General features: G+C 37.1%; 2 protein-coding genes across 6 annotated transcripts in view; both read left to right on the top strand.

Moving 5' to 3' along the window:
* Nucleotides 1–7,605, top strand: part of FOLH1 (folate hydrolase 1) — a 52,556-nt gene extending 44,951 nt beyond the window's left edge. For all 4 annotated transcript variants that reach the window (XM_008515328.2, XM_070623927.1, XM_070623928.1 and 1 more), the window contains 4 exons: nucleotides 339–603; nucleotides 875–956; nucleotides 4,479–4,571; nucleotides 6,123–7,605. In XM_008515328.2, the coding sequence (XP_008513550.1) occupies nucleotides 339–603; nucleotides 875–956; nucleotides 4,479–4,571; nucleotides 6,123–6,312 (630 nt within the window). In that variant the 3' untranslated portion in view covers nucleotides 6,313–7,605. The remainder of the gene's footprint in view (nucleotides 1–338; nucleotides 604–874; nucleotides 957–4,478; nucleotides 4,572–6,122) is intronic.
* Nucleotides 7,606–11,385: 3,780 nt separating this feature from the next.
* On the top strand, nucleotides 11,386–18,588 carry LOC103547858 (tripartite motif-containing protein 64-like). 2 transcript variants are annotated; one of them, XM_070623930.1, is made up of 7 exons: nucleotides 11,386–11,443; nucleotides 12,995–13,409; nucleotides 13,983–14,078; nucleotides 14,764–14,994; nucleotides 15,758–15,780; nucleotides 16,728–16,825; nucleotides 17,879–18,588. In XM_070623930.1, the coding sequence occupies exons 2-7, from the start codon at nucleotides 12,999–13,001 to the stop codon at nucleotides 18,358–18,360; spliced, it is 1,341 nt and encodes a 446-aa protein (XP_070480031.1). In that variant the 5' UTR covers nucleotides 11,386–11,443; nucleotides 12,995–12,998; the 3' UTR covers nucleotides 18,361–18,588. The 2 variants fall into 2 exon arrangements, with proteins under 2 accessions (XP_070480031.1, XP_008513551.1); XM_008515329.2 differs by having other exon boundaries at nucleotides 11,386–13,409.
* Nucleotides 18,589–22,882: the final 4,294 nt, after the last annotated feature.

The raw sequence follows: 22,882 nt of genomic DNA, 5'->3' as shown, positions 1-22,882 counted from the left end.
TCTTATATTATTTTTACTCAAATGCAACCTTATCTTGCCTCTGTTTCAGAAACATTTCCACATCTTCTGTATTCTTAAAGGCAAGACTCTTAAGTCTTTCCAAGATAATTTTTGTGATATCATTTAGGTTATATATTCATATTTTTTAATTAGTAAAAATCTTGGTGGGTTTTAATATTATAGTATTAACCCTTTAGTAAGTGGTTTATTGAGGTACTTAAATACTTCCCTGTATTCACTACTGACGAAAACAGTCTTACTAATATTAACAGTAAATACCATACTATGCATTTTATTATAAGCTATGTTATAAGAGATATATTTTATTTCTTTTCTAGGCAACAAACACATTCAGCAGCTATCCGCTGTATCACAGTGTCTATGAAACATATGAATTGGTGGAAAAGTTTTATGATCCCACTTTTAAGTATCACCTTGCTGTGGCCCAGGTTCGAGGAGGGATGGTATTAGAACTAGCCAATTCCATAGTGCTCCCTTTTGACTGTCGAGATTATGCTGTAGTTTTAAGAAAGTATGCTGACAAAATCTACAATATTTCAATGAAGCATCCACAAGAAATGAAAACATACAATGTGTCTTTTGGTATGCTACACTTCTTTCAAAATTAATTATCTCTGTGTTTCTATTGATCTCTAAAATGTAATGACCTACCTTAGGTCCATTTATTATTTATTGCTATTCCATATGATCAAATATTTTGCTTACCTCTGTAGATGCATTTTCCATTTCGTTGATGCTGATCTTGTAATATACAAAATATATATACCGTGTAAAATACAAAAGAGATCATCTGCTTATATTGTTCCCTTTGCTTAAACTATAGAATGATGCCATTACATCATTTCTATTTCAGATTCACTTTTTTCTGCAGTGGAGAATTTTACAGAAATTGCTTCTGAGTTCAGTGAGAGACTCCAAGACTTGGACAAAAACAAGTATGTTCTACATATATAAGTTATGCATACAATAGATAGAATGAAAAAGAAATACTAGTTGACAACTTGGTTGCTGAAATATCTTTGGAAAGTTTTTGCTGCTTTCCGTCTCCACTCTATCACCTCCCCTACAGGGCTGCCATGGCTCATTGTTTCTGACATTCTGAGTGGCAGCTGTGCTGCTGAGAAATGCCGGTGCCTCCTTTACTACCAACTGATTAGTTAGAAAATGCCCACCTCAGCACTGAAGGTCCTCCGCTGTGTGACCCCAGCTTTTTCCAGTTTTATCTCTTGTTTGTTCAGCATCTGTACATCATACTTCAATGAGACTCTCTTATTCCAGAACGCACCTTCTTTCTCTCTCATTTTAATGTCATTACTCCCCAAAAAGTTCCACATTTCCACTCCCACCTGGCAGAATTCTATTTATCCAGAAAAGAAAATATTGTAAAGTCATTATTTTTTTCAAATCTTAAGCCTTTAGGATTAATTCTGTGTGAAATCACAAAAGTAAAGCATAATTTGAACAAAATTTTAAGATAGGAAAAAATAATATGAGAATATTAGAGAAAATTTTTTAAAAAATAGAATTTTAGGATGAACATGTGCTGTATATTGAACATTATGAAGATAAAATATCAAAACCTTGGAGACTATTAAAAAGAAAACCACAGGCCCAAAATGGCATCACTTGTGCTAAAGCTCATGAGTCCAAACCTAGACTTAAAGCTGATCTCACGGCAGTTTCAACTTCTCCTAGAAATGTCTCAATGGACCAGTCTGGAATTTTCTGGTCAAGCACCAGTAAGGTGATCTGTCACATGGGCCCTCTCCATGCCCCGGAAGAAGAAAAGCAGTCTGCATGATAAAGACCCCTACCTTTCTAGGAGACGTCCTGGCCTAAAAATAATCCTTTCTCTTCTAATAGCTCCCTTGCCCCACCCTTCTTCCTATAAAAACCTTCCATCATCAGTAGAGGCCCTTCTACTTGCTCGATGGGATGCTGCCTAATTCAGGAGATAGGGATGTATTCGTAATGATGGATACATCAAAAATCGATGAGGAGGGGGCCGGCCCCATGGCCAAGTGGTTAAGTTCGCTTGCTCCCCTTCAGCGGCCCAGGGGTTCTTCGAATCCTGGGTCTAGACATGGCACAGCTCTTCAAGCCATGCTGAGGAGGCATCCCACATGCTACAACTAGAAGGACCCACAACTGAAAATATGCAACTATGTACCTGGGGGCTTTGGGGTGAAAAAGGAAAAATAAAATCTTTAAAAAAAAAAATCAATGGGGAAAGAAAGGTATTCAACAATAATATTGTAGAAGCTCTTTTAGCAACTGATAAAATGAATTCAGAATCTCACTTCACATTATATGCAAATGTAAGCAACAAGTGTGGAAGAATTCTTCCATAAAAAAATTGGAATCTCTTGGAAGTGAGATTCCAAGTTTAGAAGCAACAGGGAAATGATAATGCAATCATTATGAGAGTATTAAAGTGGTTAATAATATGCAAACTAATAATCAAAACCAAAGATTAAAGACTGGGAAACATCTTTTCCAGAAAAATATGGGCAAGTGGTAATATAAACATTATAGAAATATTTTTTGAAAATTGATGAGAAAATCCAAAAGAACGAAGTTGGAAATATTGGCAGTGGACAAGATAAAGAATTCAAAAGGAAGATACCACCTGTACAGAAAGAGATAGAAAAAACATTCAGATTCACTAATTCAAAACTACAAATGAAAATAATGTTAAACTATTTTCATACTGGTAAATAAGTGAAAAGCAATAAGGTATATTGGAGTATACATGGTGAAGCCATTTGGTTTAAAACTAATTCAGCCTGACCTTGTTTTTTAAAAGGGCCTGTCCTGGCCTGTTGAGCAAGATTGTACATCTGCTTTAACATTTACAATGTCCCAACCACAAGAATTATGCCTTTAAAGGTAGGGATGTAACTTCCGCCCATGTCAGCATTTCTTTAAGGATAAACATGCCTTCCTGGAAATTAAGGATTAATTACCAGCCTTCTGTGCTTACCTTGTGACCACTGACCTGCTGCCCACTGATCTGCTGTGCCAGCTAAGCATCTTGTGACAGTTGTACAAGGGACATTCCAATCAGATGTGATGTATGCGCCTTGTTCCAAGACCATATGTAACCACTCTGTACACCCCACTTCTTTGGTGCCCTTCCTTCCTTGGAGAAGGAAGGCCCCAGGCTAGTCCTCAGGTTTGGCTCATAATAAACTCACCCCGATTTTGATTCATAGATTGATTATGGATTATTTGTGTCAACAATATCAAGTTAGTAATGATTTAAAACCTGGTTGTACACGTTGCTGCAGGCAGTACACTGAAGTAGATGGTCTCATGTTTTTCTGATGACATTGTGAATTGTTTTAACCTTTTGAAAAGCATAAATACATATTGCTCAAGTTTTCAAAAGCCATCTGAGTTCTTACACTTTGCCATAGTATTTCCATTTCTTGAATTTTTTTCTTCATGAAAGAGTCTCAAGTTTGGAAGGAAAAAAAAAGGCTTTTCAGAGAAAGATATGAATTATATCAAATAATTCAAAACAATCTTAATACCTATGAAGAGAAAAATTACTAAAAAAGTTGATAGCCACAAATTTGAACACTTTTAAGCATTAAAATTGATGATTATAAAGAAAATATAGTATCTACAATAAAATGTGAAGTAAACAAAAAGGATATAAAATTGTAAATATAGTTTGATTACATTTTATTGAACATAGAATAGAGAAAAACTTACAATAAACCAGTTAGCATAATAATTAGGTTATCCTGAGGTGAATATGGAGATTTCTTTTCTTACACGTTACAATCCTTTCCAAACTTTTTAAGTGGGTAAAAAAATTCAACAGCAATAAATAAATTTTAAGGAGATCCCAAACACCATATAATCTATGAAGCTGATTTTCTATCCTTAAAAAAATGATGTTTCCTCCCTCTGGCAAACTGCCTCATGGCTTGGTGTGGTTTTCTAGGACACTGGGCTTTCACTTCCTTGAGTCTTTCTGTATTTGTCATATCCTCTCTAAATGATAGTTAAGGTACAGTTTGTGTCTCTAAATTACGTTTTCAAATCCCAAAACACCTAGAACAGCACATTGCACATGATAATGGTAAATTCTAGCTAACATAAATTAAACTGGATGTTGAATTTCTCAACCAAAACTTTGAAATCTGAGGAAGAGATACTTTTTTTAAAAAATTTTTTATTTTTCCTTCTTCTCCCCAAATCCCCCAGTACATAGTTGTGTATTTTAGTTGTGGGTCCTTCTAGTTGTGGCATGTGGGACGCTGCCTCAACATGGCCTAATGAGCGGTGCCATGTCCACGCGCAGGATCCAAACCCTGGGCCACCGAAGCAGAGCTCGTGGACTTAACCACTTGACCATGGGGCCGGCCCCCTGTGCTGAATTTTTAATTTGCTGAGTAGTGTACATGTTTTCATGAAGTGACAACTGTATTCATTTCCTTTTTTAGCCCAATGTTATTGAGAATTATGAATGATCAACTGATGTTTCTGGAACGAGCATTTATTGATCCTCTAGGATTACCAGACAGGCCTTTCTATAGGTAAGGAAAAAATAGGACTCTTTATTATAATATCATTTTTTTAAATTTTTTGTACTGTGGAAAAAATATACTTGGGTTTTAGCAAGCAGATAGAAAATTTCAAAATATACGTAGTAAATGATAAATATATTATTTCTTCCTATAATGTAATATGACTGCTGCCTATCTTTCTTTTTAGTATCTTTTTTTAATTTCTGATTATAAGAGAATACATGTTCCTTGTAGGAAATTTAGAAGAGCCAGGCAGTCACAAGTAGAAAATAAAAATCTTCCCCAATTCTATCAGTCAGATATAAAATCACGTTTATATTTTGGTATATATAATTTTAGCCCCTCTTTCATGTTAAATATATTGGTGTTTATGTATATACATAAGACATAATAAATATATGTATATTAAATACAATATGTATAATATATAATAATATTTATTTACTCATTCCACTACTGTTAACATTTAGGTTTTCTTCTAATTTTTGACAATTGTAATTATTTCTGATAAACACCAGCTGTTCCCAGGTTGAGCTTACTAAGAACTGCAGAATGAAATAGATCATTGACCAGCCAGCAGTGGCTCCATCTTTCTATTTGGGGATTATCAAAGGATGGGAATTGGGAGTGAGGGCATCATCCAAACCGTGACTGATTTGCTAATGGCAGCATGACTGTCCTCTTTCTTTATCTCTTTACTTTGCACCTGTCCTTTCCTTCCAGGGCTATTACATGAACAGGTTTAGAACCTTCAATAAAACAGCACCTTCTGCCTGGGGCATGCTGAACATCACAAAATTGTTTTTAATGATTCTTTATGCTTTAAGTTAGGCATTCTAACATGACTTCTTTTGTTTTTTTTTGCTGAGGGGGATTCGCCCTGAGCTAACATCTGTGCCAATCTTCCTCCATTTTGTACGTGGGTCCTGGCCACTGACAAGTGGTGTAGGTCCTTATGGGGAACTGAACCCAGGCCACCAAAGTGGAACACATCAAACTTAACCATTAGGCCACGAGGCCAGTCCCATGACTTCTTTTTTAAATAGGAGAAAAAACACAATAGTAGGTTGGCTGGTGACAAACAGGACTTTAATAGTCACAGTTGTGCTGCATCCCCAGGGATAGTGGTATATTGAAAAGTCAGCACTTCTTCGCCATGTGCATTCAGACTGATCACTGAATCTCCCAGGCCTCTATTCCCTCCTCCTTGAAATGCTAATATCAACTGTGTAGAGTTTACTTTTAAGGATTAGAAAATTTACACTTGCATTCTTTAATACCAAGCATGATCCCTAGTGGCGACAAGTTGTTGTGGCTATTGTTATTTTTGTTGCTCTGAATCACTTTAAGTCATCCGTTTAAAGTCAAAATATAATCACTTGACACATATTTCATAGAGTAGTTTTTGAAGATGATTGAACTTGGGAGTTTAGTTGACAAGTGGCTTATTCAAATCATAAAATTAGACTTATGCAATCCAAGAATTGTAGAGTGCTCCTGTTTTTCTTTTGTATATATCATTTGGGCAACTAATAGACAGCAAACTATCTTTATCAACAGGCATATCATCTATGCTCCAAGCAGCCACAACAAGTATGCAGGGGAGTCATTCCCAGGGATCTATGATGCTCTGTTTGATATTGAAAGCAAAGTGGATCCTTCCAAGGCCTGGGAAGAAGTGAAGAGACAGATTTCGATTGCAGCCTTCACCGTGCAGGCTGCAGCAGGGACTCTGAGAGAAGTAGCCTAACAGAGTTCTTCCAAGACCTTGTATTGAATTGGTGTCGTATATCACTCAGAAAGAATCGTGATGGATGTATTGATAAGCTAAAAAATAAAGTTGTATGTATGTATATGTATATCTTAGCATTCTTTTTTCTTCTTATGAATCAAAAAAGACAGACGGATGATTTTTATTCTCTTATTATAGAAGCTTATTCTGAAGTTAAACTCAGTGTTAAAATTAAGGAGACCAGCCTAATATTTTAAAATTCTTATGTGGCATTGTAAGAGAATCAAGTCTAATTCAGCACTTCCAAACCTACTCCTGTCATGCACACATGAAAACGTTAGTTTGTTATAGAACACACGGGAAAACGCACAGGGCCGCTCCTAACTAGAGGCCTTAGGCCCTACCTAGCGACCCAGGGCTGACAGGATCACTATCTTAGCACACTAGTTGGCCAATTCTGGTCTAATCACACTGCAAGTAAATGTAGTCACTCTCTACCATAAGAAATAATTACTCTTTTAAAAATTAGCAAATAATTCATTTATACCAAAAGATATATATAACATATATGTATAGTGAAAAATATAGTTCTACCTAGACTTATATTGGGATTATGTTCTGATAATTCCATCGTAAATTGAAAATATCGTTGAGTGAAAAATGCATTTAATACACCTAAGCTACCGAACATTTTAGCTTAGCCTTGCCTACCTGAAATATGCTCAGAACACTTACATTAGCCTACAGTTGGGCAAAATCATCTAACACAAAGCCTGTTAATGAAGTGTTGAATATCTCATGTAATTTATTGAATACTGTACTGAAAGTGACAAACAGAATGATTGGGAGTGTATCAGTCGTTTACCCTTGTGAGCTGTGGCTGACTGGGCTCACTGCCACTGTCCAGCATCACGAGAGAGTATCGGACCACAGATCACTAGGCTGGGAAAAGATCAAAATTCAAAATTTGAAATATAGTTTCTATTGGATCCATATTGCTTTCACACCATCATAAAGTTGAAAAATTGTAAGTTGAATTATCGTAAGTCGGGGACCATCTGTAATAAAGAAATGAACATTTGTAACCCTCCCCCAATAACCAGATTAATAAAGGATCTTTACCGGTATCTTTGGGTCCCCCATGTAATGCTGACCATGTGTCTTCCTCTTCTTCCAGAAATCCTCACTGTCTTGAATTTTATGGTAATTTTTTCTGTTATTTATAATTTTACCACCCATGGCTTATCCCTGAAGTGTTTTTGGCTTTGTGTATTTTTCGAAATTTTTATAAATAAAATTATACCATGTGTATTTTTCTAGGACTTGATTTTTCCACTCCCCTTTGAAGGTCTGTCTGTGTATCATTAAAATCTAATTTATGTTGAATACAAAAATATATTTGTTTTAATCAAATAAATATAAAATATTTATAATGTAATCAAATAATTTCAATTCAATTCAATTTCTGTTCAACCCAAAATATATTTAAATGCCAAAATAAATTCCAGATGAAATGAAGAGTGGAATATGAAGAATACAACCATAAAATCAGAAGGCAATGAGGGTGCGGTTTAATAAGTCCAGATAAATTAGGACCTACTAAACCTAAAAATTAGAAAAATCACAAAGTAAATGATCTACAAACAAAATGAAAACAGTGTACTGGAAAAAATATTTGCAATGAATACAACAAAGTGTTTTCATAACTAACTTAAAGGTTCTTTTAAATGAATAAGTTGAAAATTAATAATTGATCTCCACCTACCTCACTTATGTGTGTGTGTGTGTTCAGGTTAGGGGGAAAAAAAACAAAAGCAATAAGGACAAGGACACAAAAACGAAAACAAGCCACAAAGTACATTACGAAAATTCCTACTGTTAAAACCTTTACCCTTCTTGAAGTTCAGCCGCAGTCTTAAGATAAAAATAAATCTATTGCTCAGGAAAAGCACAAAAACAGAGCAATATAGTGGCAAGTTTAGATGCAGAGGTGAAAAGATTGTTAAATGAGAGTAAATTATGAGGATGTGAGGAGCAGATCACAGAGAAAAGTTAATCTCTATAACGTATGGAGCCAGAGTTGAAAGGACCCCTATGCTAAGTAGATGCCTCTCAGTCTGACTCATCAGTTTTGAATGGTTCTTGGTGGTTCTTGCGTTTCATAGTTATAGGAGGGTTATACAGTGCTTTTGAGAAGTTCGTTAGCCCCCTACAAACTTTAGACCTATAAATTCATTGTGCTTGGTGATTTGGGATTTTTTTCTAAGTCACCATGATTAATTTGTGCTTTAGAATACTGACCTAGTGATACGAAGCCTTTTTACGGTTTCGTACCCATAACTCAGTCCATCGTCTTTCAAACTCTTCTTTGTTTTGTGAAATATTTTTAACTTTAAAAAAGTTCACAAACAGAAAAAGCAGTTCTTTATAATAAAACATATACAAACCAAGTGTTTATAAACTTCTCAATCTAAAGCACAATTTTCTGACAGAATTCAGTTTTTTGTTTACATCAGAAAATATTTTTCATTGCCTTATAAGAAAAAGTTCTCCACTTAAAAAAATACTCATGATCAGTGACAAATAAAAACGGCAAGCAATAGGATATATTGGAGAATATGAGGAAGCCATTTGGTATAAACCTAATTCAGCCTGACCTTGTCTTTCCAAAAGGGCCTGACCATGGCCCTTGAGCATGCATTGTATATCTGCTTTAGAGATTCCCTATGGCAAGAGCAAAGTCCCTTGAGATAAAGGTGCAACTTCCCTCCCCCTCCCAACGTTGGCGTCTCCTTAAGGATTAAGCATCTTTCCTTAGGCTAGAAACTGATTGCTGCGCTCACCTGTGACCACCCAGCTCGAGACAATAGACTTGCCTCCTGCTACACCCATCAAGATAGCAGACCCACTGCGTGCTGTGTCCATCAAGTGGTGTGCAGACAGGGCAATCTTGTGACTATTGTGGGAAGGACATTTCAATCATATGTGAAACACCTTGTTTGGGGGTATATAACCACTCTGTGTACCCCACTTCTTCAGTGCCCTTTCTTCCTTCAGGAAGAAAGGCCCCGGGCCATGGTCCTCAGGCTCAGAATAAACTAACCCAAATTTTCATTTACAGATTGGTTATGGATTATTTTCATCAACAATCAGCATAGAGTATTCAGGTGGAACACAGAGGATTTTTAGGGCAGTGAAACTACTCTGTATGGTACTAATCTGTATGATTATAATGATAAATACATTTCATTATAAATTTATCCAAATGCACAGAATGTACAACACCAAGAGTAAACTCTAAGGTAAACTATGGACTCTGGGTGATTATGTGTCATTGTAGGTTCAACAATTATAACAAATATACCTCTCTGGTTGGGAAGTAGATACAGGGGTAGGCTACGCATGCATGGGGACAGGGGTATGCTGGAAATCTCTGTAACTTCCCCTTAATTTTGCTGTGAACATCAAACTGCTCTAAAAAGTAAAGTGTATTTTAAAAAACACTCATGCAAAATGTCCTATTGTAGTTAATATATTTAAGGTTTAGAATGAAGGGTCATTGAAAGGAAAACATGAAGTCACCTTGTGTGGGCTAACCTCAGATAACGGCCTTAGACAAACTGATCTAATTAACTATGGCCAGCAGGTAGTCACAGGTGGTTCCTTAAACAGATTAGGCAATTATGTAAATCCAATCTAAATGATTTGAACTTGTGTTTACAGCTATGCTAATCTAATCTTCTGTTAAGAGTGTAGTACAGTATCTTAAGAAAAGTGTCTGGTCTTGGAAATTCTACAAAAGAGCTGAAGAGTAAAACACAGTCCTCCACGTTATCCAGAAAATAAAGACCCTCACTGGTGGTCATTAGGATGCCAGTTTACAGCCGTCAGTGAGTCCTGTCTTATAGAGCAATTAGCCTGGCTAACTTCGACAACTTTTCCACTAAAAGTATCATCATGATGATGTGGGCTTGGTGAGTCAAGGAGTTGAAAGAAAGATTTCTTGGACTCTCAAGATCTAGCAGTAGTGCTCTTTTATTCAGAGAATAGCATGGGGACAGGACCCATGGGCAGTAAAGAGCTGCAGGCATGGGTTAAGGGTAGGGATGAATTTATTTATTTATTTATTTATTTATTTATTTATTGAGGAAGATTAGCCCTGAGCTAACTGCTGCCAATCCTCCTCATTTTGCTGAGGAAAACTGGCCCTACCCTTACACTGTATCATATTAACATAAATACATACATTGATATATATTTTATATGTGTACACATTTATATATAAAGTATTTGGTTTAAAATTATTCCCCAAGATATATGAGTCTAAAAAACAGACTTTATTTTTACATAAAGAAGACATTACAAAAGTCATAAAATATTGAAGGCAAGAGAAAAACTAGCATTGGTTATTTCACCATTTGTTATATATACAATTGTTTAAAAACACAATTGAGTGTCTAGGTGCACATTTTTTAGTGAGAAAGTTACACGGTGCAGATTCATTGGGTATTCCATTTAATGTTTTATTTTTGGACATTACCAGATAAACAATGGCTAGAGACTTAATTAGCAATTATAAATTTAAAAAGTAGAATAAGAAATTTTAAAAATTGTTAGATTAATGCTTGTAGAATGAAAAACATTTAAAAAACTAATTGCTTCAGGGGCCGGCCCAATGGCACAGCAGTTAAGTTTGCATGTTTGGCTTCTCAGCAGCCGGGGTTCACCAGTTCGGATCCTGGGTGCGGACATGTCACCACTTGGCAAGCCGTGCTGTGGTAGGCGTCCCACGTATAAAGAAGAGGAAGATGGGCATGGATGCTAGCTCAGGGCCAGTCTTCCTCAACAAAAAGAGGAGGATTGGCAGTAGTTAGCTCAGGGCTAATCTTCCTCAAAAAACAAAAACAAACAAACAAACAAATAGTAATTGCTTCAGTTAAAATGTCTTCTTGATTAACTTGTGCAAGGTCTACTTTCCTGCATCTTACCCCAAAACAAGTCTAAGTTCTGTCAGAGTGTGACCCCCAAGTGTTTTCTATACGCTATAAACCTAATCAGCCATTTTTATACCTTTCTGTGTAACCCAATCAGCCATTTCCTGTTCCTTTTGGAGATAGTAGCCAATCGCAAGAAGGAGGTGTGGCCTTAGGTGAGTCTAACCATTTAAAAAAGCTCATTTGTCCAGGGACTACTTCTTCTCCAGGGTAGACTGAATTTGTAGCTGCCAGGCTTCAGAGGGCACAGAATTCCCACTGACTCTGAGATCCACAGATCTTCCAGTCCTTCCAGAGGTGTGACCACTCATAGGAGACTCCAGTGAGTATGGAATTATAGCAAATGTCTTCATGCCTACCTTCTCTTATACACTTTACCCCTTGGCCTGCTTGGGCCTCATCCAAGCAAACGAGTAGCTTTCCTGGTAATTTAAAACGACATCAATATTTAAAATATCTGTAACTAGAATATTTGTAATATATTGATATTTATTACATTAAGTCATTTGATTATTATTATTCTGTCACCTTATGTGTAACTAGGTCTTTTAGGTCTTAAAAGAGATTTCTGCAGTTTTATGCAATTGTGGAACCAAGACAGCACCTAAAATGTTCAACATAATGTATTCATGTGATAGTCTCTATACACATCAACAAAGAAGTTAAATGTGTTAATTAATTAGAAAAACCTTGTTGTAAAGATCCTATTTGCTATCTCTTTAAAAAAGCCTTCAGTCTGCAGGTCAGATTTGAAAAGTGTTCAAAATAGATCCAACCAACTGGTAAAGATGCCCAAGAATGGCATTGGTCATCATGGGGAAATATCAGAAGTAAAGATGAATCAGTTATGCTCCCATTAACTGCATCCTTTGCTTTTCTAGTGTAGACAGGAAATCCCAGTGTATATTCTCATTTTTTTTGTTTTAATAAACAACTGATTAATTGTTGCTAATTATCACCGTAGCTTGAGCATTCACTAGCTCAAAGTGTGAAGCTGTTCTCATGGTCTGAACTGTCTCTGGAAAAAATCATTTTCCTGAACTAGAAATAACAAAAAATTTTTACATTTTATTTCATGAAAGCAGGAGTTTTGTTATTAACCATAGAAGCAGAAATTCAACTGTTTAAAGTTGCAGGAGTTCAAAGTTGAAGCCAATACTGATTAAGTTAAACAAGCTTAGATTAAACCTAATCAATTTTATTTGTCTTTAGAATTAAGTACTTCTGTCAGTTTGGAGTCAGGATGCCTAGACCGTTACCATAGAGACCAAGTATATGCATGTGTGTGTTACAGGCATGGAGTCACGGAGAGAGAGAGAGATTGAGATTCTGTATGGGCTTCTGGACCAATCAGCTAATAAAAGAATAAAAAGAAACTCTAGAATTGTCTTAACTTTTAACCTCTGCTCCAGCCTTTAAGCTTGTCCAAGTGATTTAGATATGATTGACAAAATTGTTTATTTTAAACAAAAAGGATGGCGATGAATCTCTTGTCTCATTTTCTCCTACCTTTGTACCGTAGCATAAACCCAACCTGTCTATATTCACCATGTCTAGGTTTGTACCCGGGGTAAGTGAACAAGGAGACTAGCTGGGGTTCAAGCAGACAAGACTTTGTCCAAAGGTGCTTTTTTCTTTTCCTCTTTAGGGCAGAAGAATGACTTTCTCTCTCTTCTTTTTTAATTAATTTAATTTTCAATTTTTAGAAACATGGATTCAGACACCTTGCAAGCCTTCCAGAATGAACTCATCTGCTCCATCTGTTTGACCTACTTCGTAGACCCCGTCACCATAGACTGTGGGCACAGCTTTTGCAGTCCCTGCTTGTGCCTCTGCTGGGAGGAAGCCCAAACTCCACTGTGCTGCCCTGAGTGCAGGGGAATATCAGAGAAGCCAGAGTTCAGAACCAATATTGTACTCAAGAGGCTGGCTTCCCTTGCCAGACAGGCCCAAGCTGCCCACGTCAACAGCTCTGAGGAGCAGATATGTGTGGCGCACAGAGAAGCAAAGGGGCTCTTCTGTGAGGTTGACAAGAACCTGCTCTGTGGGTCGTGCTCTGAAGCCCCAGAGCATGAGGCTCACAGCCACAGTCCAGTACAATGGGCTGCTGAGGAATACAGGGTAGGTGATGCCTCTAAAGTAATTTGAAATCTAGAGGCTTCTAAATTAGAGAGAAAGATGAGGATGATGATAATGAAATTGATGCCAATGGAGATGGTGGAGGTGGTGATTTTTCAATGTAAATCCCAAGACATAAGTGTATCCTTTCAATGTTGTTTACCAGTTTTGACACTATAATGATAGCTGTGCTGAGCCTTTACCAAGGGAGTTTCCGTAGGAACATTGTCGAAATGTGTGGAATTGGTGCAATTGTGAGGCAAGCGGCTAGCACCAGGAACATTGGCTTCTGATGCAAGCTTGACACCTTCAGTCAGGTTATGTAAAAGTCTGAATGCCAATTTCTCAGGAAGTGGAATATATTATGTGTAGTGTAACACCAACTCTCTATTATATGTTTCTGTTACCTCTGATATGCCAAATATTAGAATCAAATTAGATTAAGGTGAAAAAACCTGACCATCCCATTCTAACTCAAGATTGTTGTTTTGTCAGCTGCTACCTTTTTCTGTAAATAAAGAGATGAAGTGTTCAATGTCATCATCTATGTTGCTAAAGCTCACGGTTATTTTGCAGGAGAAACTTCTAAAGAGAATGGGCTCTTTATGGAAAATGACTCAAGAAATACAAAACAATCTGAATCAAGAAGCTAGCAAAACCCAGATATTAGAGGTAAGAATGAAAATGTTGTGTTTTCATGCCGATTGACACAATGGTGGCTTAGACTTTTAGCTAAGTTCAAGTTACCAGTTAAAGGATAGTGGTTTCTTCCCAGGAAAAAATAGTGATTTTAAATGATATGTCAGTAATCACAAATATACCGGTCAATACAAGCTGGTACAAAGAATGCTAATATATCAGCTATCCAGGGTATGAAAGTCTTAATCCAACTTTGAAGGTTTGGATAAACCTTCTCAGATACTGAGTGTGAGACAACACTGCACTAAGTTTGGCTGTGAAGGAGAGGAGAGGAATAGAGTGTACCTAGAGGAAAGATAGAAAACTTAAAAAAATTTGTATAATATGGTGTACACCTAAATATTTTTAAATATGTAGAAAAATCAGGCAAAGGAGCAAGAGAGAAAGAAGATTCAGGTAAGAGAGGAAATAGTTGATGGAGCATGACAAGGAGAGAGTCTGAGACCCTTTAGAGGGCTTGATTTAAACAGGCAAAGAGGTTGGGTACATAGAGAAAGGACGGGCAGAAAGGACTAGCAGATATTCAAGAAGCTTTGAGGTGTGAGGCAGAAAGTTTACCAAGTACTTTCCTGATGATGCTAAGGAAATAATATTTGAAGTTTGAAGATTTCTGTTGAGAGTGTGGATATGTAATCTTTTTAATCCGCTATCTCTGCAGGTCTATGTAGCCTTAAGGAAAGTGATGATCAAAGTTCAATATCATAAGATGCATCTATTTCTCCATGAGGAGGAGCAGCTCCATCTGGACACACTGGAGAAAGAAGCAGAGGAGATTTTCCAGCAACTCAAGGAAAGTGAACTCAGAATAACCCAAGAGAAAGAACGCCTGAAAGAAATGTACAGAGACCTGACTGAGACGTGCCACAAGCCTAACGTGGAGCTGCTCCAGGTGAGAAGGAAGGATCCATCCTCAGAGACAGGAATCCTTTTCTGGACAATGTTGCCGTGACATTGAAATGTTACCTGCATACACCATTCCCCTCAGCTAAGTGATAATGCTCCTTGACTCCTATCATTACGTTTGTCCAATCACTTATTTCCTCATATGTTGGTAATCTCTGGGAGACTTTTACTTTTTGGCAGCTAGCATAGGACAAAATTATTTCAGTATAACCAGGAGTACAATCCACACAGACAGATTATCCCAAATCAGCAAAACTCTGTGACCAGAGGAAGGTTAACTTTGTTGGGGTAATTCTCAATTTGTGTTCTCCTCATCCATTGCCATTCTGAGTTATCTCAAACAAAATCAACTTGCTGAAGATGCTGAGGTTTTGCACCTTGCCCAGGCAAACTTTGTAGAATCTGGTAATCAATTTGCATGTACGCTATAGTTATTTTTTCATACAGTTCTCTGTTTTGCTTTAATTGTTATCATAAATGGTCAGATCTCTCCTTGGGAATAAGACTGGGCAATGAGTGACATTGGAAGCCTAGATCTTGTTGCATCGCTACACAGCCTCTTCCTGCTCTCCTTTCTTCCTTGATGCATTCTGTTTTAGTTTAGGTTCTGTTATTAAGATAGCCTCTGATTGTTCCTTAGAGGGGAATAAGAAAAAGGATATTATTAAAAAACAAACAAGAATACTGGAGAAGATGCAAAAGTTCAGAACTATCACAATTAATATTATCTTTATGTTTTTTCCTTGCAGGACGTAGGAAATGTACTGGAAAGGTGAGTTTACAGTAATGATTTCTGATTTCTGAGAAAGTTGTTCTCTTGTTGGTGAAGTGAACGTATGTTTTGAGATATTAACATCATCATCCTCTGTGGCTATTTTCAATTTTGTTTCAAAAGAGGCCCCAAGGCCTTCTCATCTTTGGTCTCAGAAGCTTCCTTCTTATGTGGCTGAATTCAAATATACCATCTGACATTCTGGGTTTTGTTTCACCCACTCCCTCCTGTCCCCTCTAGTCTCACCACAAATAAACCTTACTGAAGGGGTTTTTCTAAGGTATCACAGAGGAGGCATCTACCTGGAGAGTTATAAGGTGTAAAAGATGAGAAAGAGGGAGATTCATTAAAAATGGGAAAAGTGAGATGTGATTTTGTTCCCAGGAGTAGCCATAACGCAGCCTGTTCCATCATGGCATGCCCCAACTCTAGGCAGGACCTCAGAAGGAATGGCTTCCTGGTGACTGCTGGGAAGTTAGACCCCCAGGAGCAGGGCTGCCAGGCTAGAATTGAATTCTCTTGCTTGGCAGAAAAGAGCAAAGCTATCTGGCTCAGTGGACTCTTCCTTTTTAGACACTGAGTGTATCATTAGTGACTGTTGCGGACTGAAGTCCCAAAGGTTTTGCCTGAATTTTCTGCTCTCTCTAAGATACCAAGGATCTTTGCATTACCTGAAGTGGAGTAGAGGGAGGGAATGATCCTTAATAATTTTAGCGATGGAATAATATTTGAGAAGAATGGGAAGTTGGAATTTGATATGATTTAAATTCAGGAAAAAAGTAAGGTAACATTTCTTATATCCCCAAGACTGTCGAATATAATGTATACCCAATTAACCAAAAATGGGAGAATTCTGATCAAATACCTTGAATTAAAAACCGCCTCTTTTGTAACGGTTGTGTGATTAATCTTTGGCCTGGAAGTGTAACTGATGCCATTCTTTGTAGGACTGAATTGGCGCAGATGCAAAAGCCTCAACCCGTGAACCCAGAACTCACTTCATTGCGCATCACTGGAATCCTGGACATGCTGAACAGCTTCAGAGGTGAGAGTCAGCCCTGTGGCAATCAGGCCTCAATTTCTTAAGTGGTTCTTGAGAATCAGACTTCTTCCACTTTAATCTTTTTTTTCTGACATGAAAGTAGTACATGACTTTCCATTTTTCTCCCTGTAGAGTCATATTACAATGATCAAGACTGAACTTCGCCACTTAGAGTTTACTGAAAATGCAAAGTAAGATACATATTTTTAGTTACATCTGACTCAGGCAGAGCAAGAGAAGAGCAATCAGGTTGGTCTGGTGCTTATGAAGAGACAGAATCTTTAGTTGTCAGAGCAGTAATCAATATTGTATGTTTATTCAGTTTACTCCACTTTTGAAAGTTTATTACAAGTACGTTTAGAATATTTATTTTAAAAAATCAGAAAGTTTTGACAAAAAAGACCAAAATTGTCATAAGCAGAATAATTTTAAGGCTATTAGATCAATCTCAAAACAACTGAAAGGCAAGGATTTGTGAACATGGCCCAATCACATTAGGCCCATACTGGAGAGCGAGTCTAGACAGGAAAGGGCTGAAACTGGGATTAGACTGAATCTGGGATCTGAACAGATAATATAAAGCCGGAACAGTCTTTTAAGAAACTTCTAAACTATGCATATGAGGATTTCCATCAAATTTTTTGACATTTGAAAATGTAACAGGTACAGCTTATAAGCCAATAAATACGCACATAATAGCCAAGTGCTGTCTATTTATTAAATCGTATTGAAGACAAACAACATGAGAAAAGTCTTCTACATTAAAGAAAAGTTTTAGGCAGGTCTTGAAATAAACTATCCAGAGATTGACATGAAATCACTGCTTTAAACAGTTCATGATATGTTTGGATTTTCTTTTCTTTTTCTGTATGATTTGAAGGAATTTTGTGTGCTGTTGGGGTTAGTAATAACCCTTGCACTTCAGAGATGAGGTAGTATGAACTCTTTTTAACTTTATTGGAGGAGGGGCAAATAAAGACTCATTGTGTAGAGAGCCTCTGCCCCTCTGGACAAGGAAATCCCATTCGCTCACCTGATTTTTGCCTCTTTCTGTAGTGGACAACGTTCTGAATCAGGAAACGACCAGTCACTATATGAGCCTTTCTGAGGATGCGATTTTTGGAGACGACCATCATGGCGGGTCCAGAGAGCCCCAGAGGGCGGAGAGTTTTGCGGCATGGGGAGCTCAGGCCTTCACCTCTGGGAGGCATTACTGGGAGGTGGATGTGACACACTCCTCAAGTTGGATTCTGGGAGTCTGTAAAGATTCCTTGACAAGCAATAGCAATATTATTGACGCTGAGGAAACATTTCTTCTATTTTCTTTCAAGATGAACAATCATTACGGTCTCTCCACCAACTCACCGCTGTTAATTCAGTATGTGAAAAGGCCTCTGGGTAGGATTGGAGTGTTTCTGGATTATGACAATGGCACTGTGAGTTTCTATGATGTTTGCAATGGTTCCCTCATATATAGCTTCCTCCCTTCCTCCTTCTCTTCCCCTCTGAAGCCTTTCCTTTGCTTTGGTTCCCACTAAGTCAGATTTCACAACCGTTTATCTGATGAACTTGTATGTGTGAGGAAACTCCTGTCCTGAAACCTTTTCACATGAGGCAACCAGACCGTTTTGGAGTACATTGTAACTTAAGGGAACATAATTATTGTATGTTTATGAAATGACATAACCATGTTGAATGTATAAATTTGTTTACTAAACTTTCTTTTAATAAAAATTGTTTATTATGGAGCATTTCCTAGAATATAATGAATGGCTTTTTCTTCTTTTTTTAGTAACAATTTTATTAAGAAAGAAGGTACATACCATAAAAGTCACCTCTTTAAAGTATATAATTTGGTGGTTTTTAGTAAGATCCAAAGAGTTGTGCATATCATAACAATTGAATTCCAGTATACTTCCATTACCCCCCCCAGGAAACCAATACCCATTAACATTTACTCCCCATTCACGCTCCCCATCCCTAACTCTTAATCTTTCAGTCTTTATGGCTTTATCTTAGTTATTATTATATACATTTCATATAAATGGAATCACACAATGTGTGGGTTTTTGTGTCTGTTTTTTTTTTCACTTAGCATAATGTTCACTCACATTGTAAGCAATGCATTTGACTTGCATATTTGACCCAGACTGGGGGTAGAATAAAGTGGTGTATATCTCAGCTTAGTTAAATGACAGAAATGGTGCTTAGCTTTCTTTTCAAGTCTGACCTAGGTGAGTAGATCCAAGTGTCTGACAGATTTATCATTTCTCTGAACCCTAGTCATTCATCACATCTCAGCCCAAACAATAGGTTTTCATGGAACTCTTCCCTGACTCCACAGACCAGGTTACTTCCTCTGATTACACATTCTCTGTATGTATTGTACTATCTCATCATAATATTCAACAAACTTTCATGAAATTGGTAGATACTTATTACTACTAGACTGAAAATTCTAAGAGAGTAAGGACTGTATTTGTCTTATTTACTACTATATTCCCACTCTCCGATGCAGTCCTTAGAACAAAATAGACAATAAATATAAAGTGAATGAATGAATAAATAAATGAAAGAGTTAATATAAACAATTATTCCAGCATTGATAAAGTTTCCCCAAATGCACCTAACATAACAAGACAGAAAATATTAATGGATGATGTCAACAAAAGACAAGAAATAGATTGATTTCCAGATTCACAGCCTAAGAAAATTTCATCACTTTGACATTTAAAATAACTATAGTATAATTTTATTTTATAGTGTTGATTTTGAGATTTCCCTAGAAAGGGAAAGATGGAAGATGAAAATCCTACATCAAGTGATAGGAAAACGGGAAACAAGACTTCAAGTGATGGAGAGTATCAGAATTTAAACTGATATATATATTAAATTACTTACTAAGCATAAAAGCGTATCAACTTCCTTATGCAGTGGAAAGAACAAAATCAATTTAAATTTGAAAGAATAATTCAGATGATAGAGAATACAGAATTCTATAATACAATGCGATACTTATGTTTCCTAAAAAATTCTTTTTTTTTTTAATTTTTATTTTTTTCGGATGTACATCATATTTCAAATTCTGGATACATTACATCACATCATGTTCGCCACCCGAACACTAATTATAGTGCATCCCCTCACATGTGACCCTAATCACCCCTTTTGCCCTCCCCCTTCCCCCCTTCTCCAATGGTAACCACCAGTCCAATCTCCAATGCTACGTGTTTTTTTGTTTTTGTTTTTGTTTTCGTTTCTGTCTTCTACTTATGAGTGAGATTATATGGTATTTTAAAAAAATTCTTAAGAAATAAAAACTACTTTGGGATATAGTCATGGGATAAATGATGACTGAAATGTGAACAATTGCATAATCTGTAATGTGCTCAATTCCACGAAACTGGGGGTTCATTTCTCATGGGCACTTAGTGCAAGAGACAACCTCTCATGGAACCAGTTAGGGTACAAGCAAATCTGCTCTAACAAAGACCCCCAAATTTAAATGAGTTGGAAGATGTGTTCCTCTCATGTCTGTCCAAACATGGGAGGTGGTCAAGAGGAAAACTGACATATTGAACAACTGGCTTTTACCCATGTGTGTATGAAATTAAAATTTGTTGCCATGTCCCATGCAGTAGGAAAGCTGAAAAAAATATCTGGGGCAAGGGGAACTGTCTTTCAGGAAATGACTTGGTGTTCTCTGCAGCAGTTCTCTTCCATTCTTATTGGTTCAAGCTTAGGCATATGGCACACTACGCTGAGATACATATCTTGGAATTCTGGATACACAGGAAAAGAAGATTTCTTTTTATTGTTTGGTTCAGAAAAAAAAACATGAAATGACTGGCACAATAGAAGAAACCCCAAGAAGGTGTAATCAATGAAAAATGAGACCCTTAACAAAAGAGATGCTGTTGCTCAAGGTTAGGACTAGGTCTCAGTATTCAAGAATGAGTAAACTCTGCTTTTCATCATTGTCATGGTGCCAAGTGTTTACCTGTTCAAGGCCTGGCTAACTGCTGGTTATGTGGCAAGGAGTATCTTAATTGTTTTTTAATCTCTTAAATGGATGACAAAGACAGAAAACATTCTCCAAATTTTCACAAGACTTATCAGAAATGTTCCATCATTCTTTCACTGTGTACCACACGGATTCTGTAGTTGACTTTCTCTCTTCCTCACACATATTTCATGTTACACTTTATTAACTAAGACAGAACATTTATCACTGGCTTCTTTCTGACTTGCTGCCTCTTTCCAAGAGATCTCAGATGGAATAGTTTTATCCGCTGAGGCTTCAATCCAGTCCTCCTTTCCTATTTTTGCCTGTGGTTCCTGATCTTTTCTACTGATGTGAAAATTTTTCTAAGTAACAGCAAATATACCCTAAGTTCGATAATTTTATTTTTTCTTCTTTTTCAAAGAAAATTTTATAGCTAGCATTCTTATTAATTACCTTAGATTTACTTGTACATACAAGCAGAATTAGCTACTTTAAGGACTTTCAGTATTTGCCTTTGATTTTGGAAGATGGGGAGAGTTTGTGTGTTTATTTGGTAAATTTTCTCACCATTACATCAAGAGTATCTTGTTCTAATGATACTCCTGGAGATAGTTATTACATTCACTCTCTCCACCTTTCAGGTTTGATTACTTATATTAGAGTTAATATCATCTAGGACTTACTTGTAATTGCAATAAAATCAAGGTGGGTCTGTGAGGAACCTTCTCAATCATTACATTCAAAATCTGCTACTTCCCTGGTTCTCATCCTTAAAATAAGTTATTTACTCATTTACCTGGTCGCTTTTTTTTTTCAGTATTGCAAGAAGTTTTATTAGTTCATAGAATAAAAAGTAAAAATTGACATGAAAGACAACCTGGAAAGAAAATGATCTTACAAAATGGAGACACACAGCATTAACTAACATTTCCTGTATTTCTCTGCTGGTTTTAGGAGGCATGTGGGAAGGTCATTTTGTTCTTGGATTCAAGATTGGGACAGAGATCAGATTGTTTTTTGCTGAATTAAGAGAATTCTAATGAAACATTTCTGTTGGGAGACTTGGTTAAAAATTGTGATGTAGGGGCCTGCCCGGTGGCGCAGCGGTTAAGTGCGCACGTTCGGTTTCTTGGTAGCCCCCGGTTCGTCGGATGGGATCCCAGGTGCAGACATGGCACCGCTTGGCACATCATGCTGAGGTAGGAATCCCACATATAAAGTAGACGAAGATGGGCACGGATGTTAGCTCAGGGCCAGGCTTCCTCAGCAAAAAGAGGACGACTGGCAGTAGTTAGCTCAGGGCTAATCTTCCTCAAAAAAAAAAAAAAAAAAATGTGATGTAGCCTTTTTTCTTTAAAATTGTAATAGTGCAACTGTATCTTCCACAATTAACGGATGAGTTGGTGCTGCTGCTCATGCCCAGGCTGGATTCATTAGGCAGAGCTTGTTCTCTTGTTCCTATATTTCTGGAAAAGAGAAAGACAATTATGACTAGGATCTAAGAAGAACTTTTTATGGGGGGAGGTAATTCTGAACTTTCAGGTTATAATTCTTTACACTTGATTGCTTTTCCCTCCCAGTGGTAGATATCATTCTGGAACTAATTAGTCCAAACACTTAACATTACCTGAGATTTTAAGAAACATGAAGTTCATAGGAGCCATAAAACTTTGTGCTTTAAAATCTGCGGGGGCTCAAGGATTATGTTGTTTGGGAGCTCAGGTGTTCAACTGCAGCAGGCGTCATGGAGTGGAGCATGTGAGACTTAGCATTAGGTTGTAGTAGTCTGTTAACAGGTCTGGACAAGGAATCATGTCAGTCCAGATGGTTCTGAGGAAGGCTCTCTGCTTGCTATGTGAAGGAGGATAATCATTACAGACTCTAGACAAGCTCCTGACCGTCATTCGATCATATGCAAATGCCTCAGAAGAGGTTAAGAATGGTCCTGGGTTATGAATCCTCAGCTGCCTCTTTCTCCATACTGCTGAAGGTTCTCTCATAAATTACTTTCTTACCTATTTCTCTTCTGAAACAATCAGACTCTTCTTTTTCAC

This window comes from Equus przewalskii, chromosome 6 (assembly GCF_037783145.1).
Source record: "Equus przewalskii isolate Varuska chromosome 6, EquPr2, whole genome shotgun sequence".
NCBI classification, from domain to species: Eukaryota; Metazoa; Chordata; class Mammalia; order Perissodactyla; family Equidae; genus Equus; species Equus przewalskii.
Note: the sequence above shows the minus strand (reverse complement) of the source record. Positions and strands in the feature narration are given on the sequence as shown.